Source organism: Meriones unguiculatus, chromosome 18 (genome assembly GCF_030254825.1).
Source record: "Meriones unguiculatus strain TT.TT164.6M chromosome 18, Bangor_MerUng_6.1, whole genome shotgun sequence".
Classification (NCBI taxonomy): Eukaryota; Metazoa; Chordata; class Mammalia; order Rodentia; family Muridae; genus Meriones; species Meriones unguiculatus.
In genome coordinates this window covers 67,284,583-67,295,025 of record NC_083365.1, presented here as the reverse complement: position 1 = coordinate 67,295,025, position 10,443 = coordinate 67,284,583, and the positions used below count along the sequence as shown (strand labels likewise).

General features: G+C 54.2%; 1 protein-coding gene across 1 annotated transcript; it reads right to left on the bottom strand.

Moving 5' to 3' along the window:
• Window positions 1-3,976: 3,976 nt before the first annotated feature.
• En1 (engrailed homeobox 1) lies at window positions 3,977-9,562 on the bottom strand. Its single transcript, XM_021645480.2, has 2 exons — window positions 7,994-9,562; window positions 3,977-5,083 (listed from the first exon to the last, which is right to left on the bottom strand). The coding sequence occupies exons 1-2, from the start codon at window positions 8,886-8,888 to the stop codon at window positions 4,767-4,769; spliced, it is 1,212 nt and encodes a 403-aa protein (XP_021501155.1). The 5' UTR covers window positions 8,889-9,562; the 3' UTR covers window positions 3,977-4,766.
• Between the last annotated feature and the right edge of the window lie 881 nt (window positions 9,563-10,443).

The window sequence follows — 10,443 nt, the reverse complement described above, 5'->3', positions numbered from 1 at the left end:
GGCACACTTCATACATGTGCATATGCGTTTGTATGTGTGGGAACCTGCATGTGTGTCATGCTTGCACAGACAGCACTGTCCTGGTGGGACACAACACATTGAGGGCTTTGCCTCCCGCTTGTTGTGTTTCTCAAAAAGATCCTTTCCATCTCAGGAATCCACCCCCCAACCCCTGTGCATGTGCACATGTAAAGCAAAGCCTTTTTATTGGAGCATTCCCAAGACTGAGGCTGGGACTTCATTATGAGACGAGTGTTTGAGGGAGAGGAGGCAATGTCACCAGAGCCTCTACCATCCCTCTCTTTATTTTATCTTATTTTATTATTTCTACTTTTTTTTTTTTGAGACGGAATATCACTATGTAGTTTGGGCTAGCCTGGAACTCACTTTGTAGGACAGGCTGGCCTTGAACTCATAGAGAACTTCCTGCCCCTTTATGTCTTGTGAATTCTGGGGTTAAGTGTACACCACCATGGGCAAGCCCTCTTTTCATAGGACATCAAGTTAAGGAGTCTTCTTAGCTGACCCAGGGAAGCCCTGAAGCCTCTGGCAGTCAAGAGGAATGGAGCAGGGCTCTAGCCCTGGGAGGGACAGCTTAAACAAGGCCAGGCTGTGTAGAAGGTTCTGCTGGATGCATGGCCTTACTGCCCATTTTACCCTCACTCCTTTCGGTGAGCAAATCACATCATGTCAACTGCCAGATGAATGGTTTGTCTGGGGCACACTCAAGCAAGCAAACAAGTACACACACACACACACACACACACACACACACACACACACACACCAAGCTGGCTATCAACACTATCAACACCGGAGTAGGCCCTCTTCTGGAGCCTCTAGCCTCAGCCTGAAGCATTCCTAGGAGCAGCCAGTTCTCCCCTGCCTCAGCACTTCTGTCTCACTGAGGGGCATGGGGGAAGGGAACTGTGCTGAGGTGCTGACTGGCTTCCAGGTGACTGCATCCCTGGTGACCCATGGGATAGCCAGAGCCACTTCTCTATGCCCTGGCATCCCCATTTAGGGGCCTGGGAGTCAGGCACCTACCATGTACCCACAAACACCAAACAACGATTATCAGTTGGAGTCTATATATCCAAATCGCCTCCCAAGCCTTAATAAATATATGTACAATACACAAGTCAAAATGACCAAACACAGCAAGCTCACTGCTGCAGGCATACGTGCCACACAGATCTTTTTGCCAAAATGCCTTCTGCTCCAGACAGCCTCTTCCTCCCTCTCTCTCCCATCCCTCCCACTACCTCCTCCTATCTCCCCCCACCCAAGGAAAAGGATTTTCTAGGGAGAAAACAGAGACCTTTGCCCTCAAAAAGAGCTTGAGATCGATATTGTTTAGACTCCTGTAGCTTATATTTCCTTCTAGGCTGAGGAAGATTTAAGTATATGGTTCAATCCAATCTTTTAGGGGGGGAGAGGAAAAGGAGAAGATGACGGAGTCGGGATGGTGTGCTCAATTCAAGTATTTATCTTGATGTAGCCCCACTCTTTAATAGCCAGGCAGCTTGCCAAGCCAGCCCCATAAATCAGAGAAATCAATGCCTATTGATGATCATTATTACTCTCTTTCTCTCTTTTTAAAAGAAGGGGTGCCAGAATAAGGTCTGCTTGAAGCCCTCCTCCCCTTCTTCACTGCCCCAATCAGGAAGAATGATAATTGGAAAGGGGAGGGAGAGAGAAGAGGAAGGTCAGTCCTGACCTTGACTACAAGGCCTTGGCCATATCTTTGAAGTATAGGCTACAAAAAGACACAGGCACAGAGGAGCAAAGCTTCGAAGTTCTCAGAGCCTGGTTTGTCCTGCTGAACAATGAAGAAAACTCTATTTGCCCACGTGATTAGAAGATAAAGGGAGATAATGGGTAAGAAATCAAATTATATCACAATACTGCTCCCACCAGACACTTAGCCAATAGACCCAGGAGGTGGAATAGTGGCCTCTGCTGTCCCTAATTGTAAGGGGATGGAGATCTCTTGTCTTTGGCCTTTTTGAGAAAAGGTGGGGGAGTGCTTCAGGAATGGACACTTCCTAAAACTGCTTTTGCAGCTGCCTCTGTCCTAGTCCCTGAAATTGGTGGCCTTGGATGCTTTGGTGTAGTAAGGGACCATGAAGGGGAAATAAAGCCCTTGAAGAGCTATGGAACTCAACATGTGCTTCTGGGGAAGGAAATGGGGGGCCTGGCCCAGATTCTGAGCTGGTTAGCACTCCAGACCTCAAACTTCTTCACCTAAAGGCTAACCTGCAGAACCAAAGATGCCAAGCACCACTCCCCAAGAGAAGGAAAGTGGATGTTCCCAGTCACACCTAAATGCCTATTTGTTATGTGCAAATGGCACCCCCAAAATAATATATTACATAAGGGAACTATAGAAATGTCTAATGGACTTCCAAGTGCTCTCCAAGCCACAGAATCCCAAATTCCCAAGCCCTTGTGCTGAGACTTGCATGATCCTCTTGACTTCCTGGGGTACAGAACCCAGTACTTTAAGTTCCCTGACCAGGAGTGGGATGTTGAGTCAAATTAGAAGAACTTTCCAAGGATTAGGTGGGATAACTGGGCTATTCTCGTTTCTTCCAGAAATTAAGCCCCCCCCCCATGACAGGAAATAAACTCTAAACTCTGCAGGAAATCAGGGGAGAAGAAGGTTCTCACATTCACATGATTCCCAAACACACCAGGCAATCATTCTGATGTACAAATGCAGGTGAGTGAATGCACAGGCACTGTGAGCTCACAAATGTCTGATCCTGCATCTGACCCTGCCTAAGGATCGCTCAGCTGCACAATGCAAACACATGCAGAACATGCAGAAAATGGTGGGAACTGAGGTTCCCCATGATGTGCACACTATCACATATGCACACAAATATGCATGGACACTTATCTAGTGTAGTCATGCACGTACCTACACACAGTTACAGACACGTTACATTCATCTTGCACATAGGGAAAAGGGGAGGGCAGAATTCATAATTTATAAAACCCTAAACAAAAGAGAGATGGGAGCCTTTTAAGTAGGCTCTTCCTCTTTCTTCTACCACCCAGCCTCTGAAAGTCAGTCCTGGAAGGTCTGTCCCAGAGTCCTGACAATTGCCCACAGTGTTCCCGGGGCTGTTCAGGTGTCCGGCCTGTCCTATAAAGTCTTCTCTGCACAATTCCTCTCCTTGTAATGAGGAAACTGGCCAGGCTTTGCTGGATTTGGAAAAGGGACCTCCATACTTAAGCCTCAGGTCAGGGAGAGGTAGGCTGTTTGGGGACTTCCAGGCCCAGAACATCATCACTAGACACAGCTTTCCTCAAAATCAGGCCTCCTTTTTGCAGTACTATGAGACCCTCAGCCTGTGAAACCCTGTGCAGACTCTGCCAAGGGAATCCCATGCCCAAAGGAAGAGGTAAAGTTAGGCTTCAGAGAGACTCGGCCAAAGCTGAGCAGCTCTGCAGCAGGCAACCTGTCCCCACTGCAGGCCCCAGTAGGGCCTCTAGCCTTTGGAAGAGAAAAACCTCCAGCCAAACTTGCACCATGAAGAAAAAACCAAAAACCAAAAAAAAAAAAAAAAAAAAAAAAAAAAACGAAGGAAGAAAAACAAAAGGGGGTCTAAGGGTGCAGTTCGGTGCTTGGAAGCAGGTTGAACAAGAGGACTCAGTTGGCTGAACCTGCATAAGCTTAGGGAGCCAGCTGGAGCCGCTAGGGGAAGGGCAGCATAGGACAGGAGTTTCTGGTGTTTGGGTCCCCTAGAAAACAATCCAGGGATCAGGCATATTTGTCAGACCAATGCCAAAACAAATCTGTACGGCCTGTGCCATACACTCCTCCACACTGGCATCACTGGCTGGTGGTGGTCACAGCCTGACCTAAGCTTTCCAGGGCTCTACACTCACAGTCAGTGGTCTCCACCACACAGCGCCTGGACTGGCTCTCCCATCCCACAAAGAACAGGGCAGTCAGCAACTCATGAACACAGTGAACATTTTATTTCAGACTACAGCTTTCTGAACATAATAAAATCTTTGGCTTGTAGCGGCGGTTCAGTCTCGCAGTCTGTGGGGTTGTATTTCTCAAGGAGTCTCCAGAAAAGGAAAGGGATGTGGGGGAAGGACAGAGAAGACCAATAGAAGAATCCTGGGTGGGTAGAGGAGAGTCGAAGGGCAGACACACAAGGAAACACACTCACACGCACACAAAGAAAAGTCCCAGAGAAACCAGGGCCAGCGTTGAGGGGTGGGAGGTACAGAGAAGCAAAAACATTCAAAAGAAGAGAGCAACGAAAACGAAACTGGGCTGGGGGCCGCAAGGTAGGGAGGAGGGTAAAATAATTATAATAATTATAATAATTATAACAATAATAATAAATGAGATTAATAAAAATGTCCAGCAAATAGAGATCGCTACACATATCTGTTTTCCTTACCTGAAATTAAATATATACACGGTCTTAAGCAGTTTGGCTAGATAGAGCTTTAAGGAATTCGCAGTTTCGTCTTATACTGTGAGTTAGAGAATAGATCTTTTTTTCCCCCCAAAGCACCTGTCCGAGTCTTTCTCCCGTTTCAAAAACCGTTCCATTCCAATGTTGAGTGTCCACTCGGAGGATTGCTGTCTCTCGCTTGCTTTCTCTGTCGCCCTGATTGATACCTCCTTCCTTAGCGATCATCTATGCATGGCGGCGTGGGGCCGGTGAAGCACAGCCCCGCGGAGCCGGGAGGTGGCACGGCGCGGTTGGACCGCGGGCTGGGGCTGGCCACAGCTACTCGCTCTCGTCTTTGTCCTGGACGGTGGTGGTAGAGTGGTTGTACAGTCCCTGGGCCATGAGGTGCAGGGCCAGGCCGTTCTTGATGCCGGTGGCTTTCTTGATCTTGGCCCGCTTGTTTTGGAACCAGATCTTGATCTGAGACTCGTTCAGGCTGAGCTCCTGGGCCAGGGTCTGCCGCCGCTGCTCCGTGATGTAGCGGTTTGCCTGGAACTCCGCCTTGAGTCTCTGCAGCTGCTCGGCTGTGAACGCCGTCCGTGGCCGCTTGTCTTCCTTCTCGTTCTTTTTCTTCTTCAGCTTCCTGGTGCGTGGACCTGCAGAGGAGAGGACAAGGCCGGGAAGGGGAGGAAGGGGGCCGGGAGCAGAGGGAGGGGGAGAGGGCAGAGTAAGCCTTGAGAATGGCTGTGCGAGCCCACCGCGGGAGTCCCGAGCTTCGGGGCGATTGTGCAGGCCAGCTGCTGGGCCCTGCCACCTCCATCGCAGAGCAGTGCTCTACACCACTGGGGTCTTTACGGCCCCCTCTGCAGGAGGGACTCAGAAGCCAAAGGGGAACATAGCAGGGATTGCAGGGGGCAGGCACCCAATTCTCCAATTCAAGAAGGCTCAGAACAGACTTAGCTCCCAGCACTTCCCAACCAAGAAGGCCAAAAAAGGAAGGGGTTTCAAGACTGAGTGAGTTTTGAGGTCCCAACCGGTATAACCCAGACTTAGGGGTCCCTAAACTGGAATGTCTTCTCAGCCCTGGAATAAAATGCAGCAATGAGGTCAGGCTCTGGGGAGAATGGCTCATCTGCCTTGCTTCCCACTTTATTTTCAGAAAGGCACACACACACACACACACACACACACACACACTGACCTATGCAAAGCTCATACCTGATTCTCCCCATTGACCCCAGAGAGGATGGGAAGCTGAGATGACCCAGCTCCAGAGAATTGGAAGGCTTTCTCTTCCTTCTTTCCTTTTTGCTTGACTTGATAGGAACTCTTTCCTTAAGGAAGCAGGACACTGCCTGCCCCTCCCTAACCGAGCTACAGACCCCAGTCTACGAGCTTAAATCCTGGGATATTCTATTTAGCTTCTCATTTGATGCCAGGGAGAAGGGCCCTTCCGGCTCCTCTCCACATGGACAGACGGGGCTGGGGAAGGAAAGAGGGTTCTGTTACCGCCCTTCTGAATCTGCTTGCTCCACTTTGAGGGTGTAAGAGTCTTGAAGTAACACACACAAACGGGAGAGTCCATGGATGGGGGTAACTGCACACATAAGCAACACAACAAAGATGAAGAGACAAGCATAGCAGGGACCTGCCTGTGCCGCCACCCCAAGAGGAACTCATAGGAACGTCTCAGGAACACACCTCAAAAAGATAAAGCCTCCCTCAGCTGCTAATGTGGAAGGTTGCTACTGGGGTCCAGGCCAGGAGAGAGAGCCAGGCTGCTGGACCTTGCCTGGAGGGCTCAAGCCTGCTTCTTGTCATTCTTGTTGGGATGATGGCATTGAACTGCTGGCCTCAGTGATAGCTCTGGGGGCCTACGGACTTGAGAGACATTCCTGCCTTGTCTGCGATTACCTAAATCTATCTGAAAGGAGGGTCTTTGCTGGAATCTCCAAACCTAGTGACCACTGGAAAGCCGGGTAACTGGATCCAGTGGCAGGCCAGCACCTGGGGCTTGTGAGGAGGCGACCAGGCCTAACTGGCTGTGGGAATCAGGTCGAGGTCCTCCCTTAACCCCATGAACTGCCTTTGGAGGAGAAGTGTCTGGCTTCTGCCTCCTCTGGTCTATAAAAAGGAAAGAAGCTACAGACAAAGACAAGGCCTGCTCCTGAGCAGGACTGGGGTTTAGATGAGTCATGAGGCAGGCCCGGCAGAGATGGCCCAGGAAATGCGGGAACCCTCCAAGGACTCCCCCTCGGGAGGTTTGTCCCGAGCAGGCTGTAGTGGAGTTGTTGTGTGCGGTGTGCAGAGGCGTGGACACCTGGAATAAAATCGTAGCCTCCTGGCCGGCCGACCCACTCAGCCTGACAGCTCAATCACTCTATCCATCAGGCGAGTCAATCAAAGCAGCTTTTCGGAGGTTCAGGGAGCCCGATGTGTCAATAACGGGGCTCGAGATGGCTGGGGCTGATAGCGCTCATCGATCCGCACCCGCCCGAAGACCAGCCCATAGAGGGGCGCCTGTGGCTACCTTCCGCCAGGCCCCCTGGCGGGCCCAACGCTGACTGTGGACACAAGCTCCTGCTGTTCTCCCGGCGGCCTGCGCTGGCCTCCTAGAAACTCCTGGTCTGTGCAAGGGGCAGCAGGCCTGAGCCCCCTCTCCCAGGGCCCAACAGCTGTCCTCGGGTAGGTGTTCCAACACACGAAAAGAAAGCAGAGAATTGGCCTAAGATGAGCAGATAGGGAGGATTTGCGGCGGAGAGAGTGAAAGAAAAAAAAAAAGCCAAGGCGGGAGGGACCGGACAGCCCTGCTGGCAAACACCGATTCTCTTGCCCACGGCCCAGCTTTCGAACCTGACCCCGGGCCTTGCTGTGTTTCTCTCCCCTGGCCTACCAGCTCCAGCGAGCCTGGCAGCTCACCTTTCCGGATGCAGCCTCCCTCTACATTCTACCCAAGCGGGTTGACTCTCATACCCGGGCTGGGCGCAGGGGGTGGCACAGTTTTCCTGTCTCCTTCTGCCTCCCCTGTATCTGTCTGTAAGTAAACGGACTCTCCACAGAATAACATCCATAGTGTTCGCTAAGAATATATGGCAAAGATTCTCTGGTTGATTTCCGTGGCTAAAGCCAGCCCTGACAGAACTAACGTGGGAGAGCGCAGATTCAAGTCACTAGGCCTTTCTCGCCGCCAGCTCCAAGCGCCCTTTCCCTACGAAATAAATTAATGCGTAATTATGTATCTTTCCTCGAGATAATAAAGGTGAAATAATAATAATAATAATAATAATAATAATAATAATAAAAAGACCTCAGGGCTCAGAGTTGGGAGCCCGGAACCAAAGAAACCGGGACCTCCCGCGCGTGCCAATAGCTGTGACTTGCTTGGTGGAAAAGGTCAGCTTGGCAGAACCGAGCGCAGTCGTGACTGGGACCCTGGGCGAGAGGAGCAGCCCAGCGCGAGGTGATGGCACTGCAAACTGGGCTTGCTCACCCCGGCGCGCGGACTGGCAATCTGGGGACGAGGCCGGGCCGTGCAAGCATAGGCGCCTCCCGGCTTGGGGACTCACCCGAGGACGGACGGTCGGAGTAGCGCGTGCAGTAGACCCAGGCGGGCCACACCAGAGGCTGCTGCGAGTCAGTCTTGACCACCGGCCCCCCGTTGGCCGAGCCCATGAGCAGGATGGCCGGGTTGTGCTCCGGGAACTTGGCGCCCTGCGCCCCGGGGCTCCCCGCGCTGCCGCCGCTGCCGCCGCCGCCGCCGCCGTCCGAGGGCTTCGATGCCGCCGCCGCCGCCGCCGCGGCCACCGCCGCCGCCGCCGCCGCAGAGTTCCCGGCCTTGGACGCGCCCGCGCCGACGGCGGTGGCGGGCTGGGAGCCGTCGGGCGGGCCACAGTTCGCGTCCGCGGCGCACAGGAGCGAGGCGGCGCCCGGAGCCCGCGCGCCCAGCGAGTGGACGGGCTCTCTACCTGCAGCAGTCTGGCCTCGGTCTCGCTCGGCGCGGCTCCCTCCTCCTCCGCCGCCGCCGCCGGCGCCTCCCCCGGCCGCCGCCGTGGCCACCAGGAGCTGCGGCAGGGGCTGTTCCTTTTTGCAACCGAAATCGGGCCTCAGGATGTTATCGATGAAAAAGTTGGTGGTGCGGTGCAGCTGGGCCGCGGGCGGCGGCTGCTGGGCGGGCGCCGCGAGGGGCTGCGGCGGCGGCGGCGGCGGGGGCGGAGGGTGCGGGGGGAGGTGCGGGTGATGGGCCAGGGGCGGCAGGCAGGGCGCCGCGGGAGGCGACGGGGGCGCCGGCTGCGGGGACACCGGCACGCTGTCCCCGTCGCTGCCGCTGCTCCCGCCGGCTCCGGGGCTGAGGCTCAGGCCGAGGCCGCCCGGGGCCGCCGCCGCCACCACCGCCGCCGCCGCCGCCACCGCGCCGAGGCCCGGCTCGCGCTGGCATTTCGGCTCCGGCTGCTGCTCTTCCATGCTCGGCCGCCCGGCAGCCCCGGCCGCGGCGCCGGCCCCCGCCCCCCGCGCCGCTCTCCCCACCCCACTTTGCCAGCGGGCCCGCGGGGGTGAGCGCGGAGGAAGGAGGCCAGGCGAAGCCTCGGCGAAGGCACGGGGCGGGTGCAGCAGGAAAAAAAGAAAGCCGGACGTCTGGCCCGGCTCGCGCCCGCTCTGGTGGAGCAGAGCTCGCTCCCCCCTCTCTCTAATTTGTAGACATCCAGATACAGAAGAAGACACTTGGCTATTTTTTCCTTTTCCTTTTCTTTTTCTTTTTTCTTTTGTTTTTGTTTTTGTTTTTTCCTTCAGCAACCAGATTTCAGTAATTGGTCTTAATAAGGGAGTCGGCCAAGGCTCAAAAATGGGCGGGGGGAGAAAAGAAAAAAAAAGAAGAAAAAGGGGAAAAATTGTAAAGCTCCAATATTGGTTTTTTTTTTCTTTCGTAAAGGAAAAAAAATAGTCTTTAAAGTCTAGCCATCTTCCTAGGCAGTAGAGAGGGGTTTGACTTCCTCAGTGCCACGCTCAGCTGTGCCCAGAGCGCGAGGCTGGCAGCGCCTTTAATCGCCTTGGCTTTTTTGCAGGGAGAGCATGTCTCCGCCAGTGCCGGGTCCTTTTTTTCCCTCCTGAAATCTCTGACAGCTCGGATCTTTGCACAAACTCTCTTGCTTAAAAAAAAAAAAAAAAATCACCCAGGCACACTTTTTGCCTTCAAACCGGAAGCACGTGAGTCAGGGCCGCACGTGTGCGGGACCAATGGCAGGCCGCGACTCGCGCTGACACTCAGGGCTCGGCCCAATGGGCGCACGCGGGACGTTGCGGATAAATAATCCGGGGGCGGCGGCCGTGGGTGGAGAGGGGGTGCAGCGGCTCGGGCCCCGAACGTCCGGCCCGCCCTACCCCGAGCTGTGCCCACGCCCCTCCCCCTCCTTCAGATCCAGACTGAGGAGGGCACGGAGAGACTGAGGGAGCTAGACTTTGGGATGCAGGCAGATAAGAGAAGCAACTCCACAACTTGTTGGAGAAACACGGGACTGTGGATTCGTGCGCGCTGGGGACAGCGGCAGAGGGCAGGGATTGGGATACTGATACTATGCACACACACCCACTGCGCACCGGAGACGTTTAGCTCATTCTCTCTCTCTCTCTCTCTCTCTCTCTCTCTCTCTCTCTCTCTCTCTCTGTGTGTGTGTGTGTGTGTGTGTGTGTGTGTGTGTGTGTGTGTGTGTGTGTGTGTGTGTGAAGAGGAACGAAACCAAGAGATCCAGCACGAGAAAAAGACTCAGGGTTGGCTTCTTTCAGAGGCTCAATTTGTTTCCCACTAATGGCAAACCAAGAGGCCTGCTATCCCTTGCTGGCACTATTGGTTCGTGTCCCTGGCTAGCCACACTGTTGACCTGCAACCGTGCCTTTCCCTGTCCGGGTCAGCAGCACCCATGAGCTGCCGGGGCGCCGTGGAGCCATGCCCACAGGCCGCGGAAGAGCCCAGCGCCTGCTGCCTTTTCCTTCCTTGGCTGGGGGGATCTGGCCTGTCCTAGCC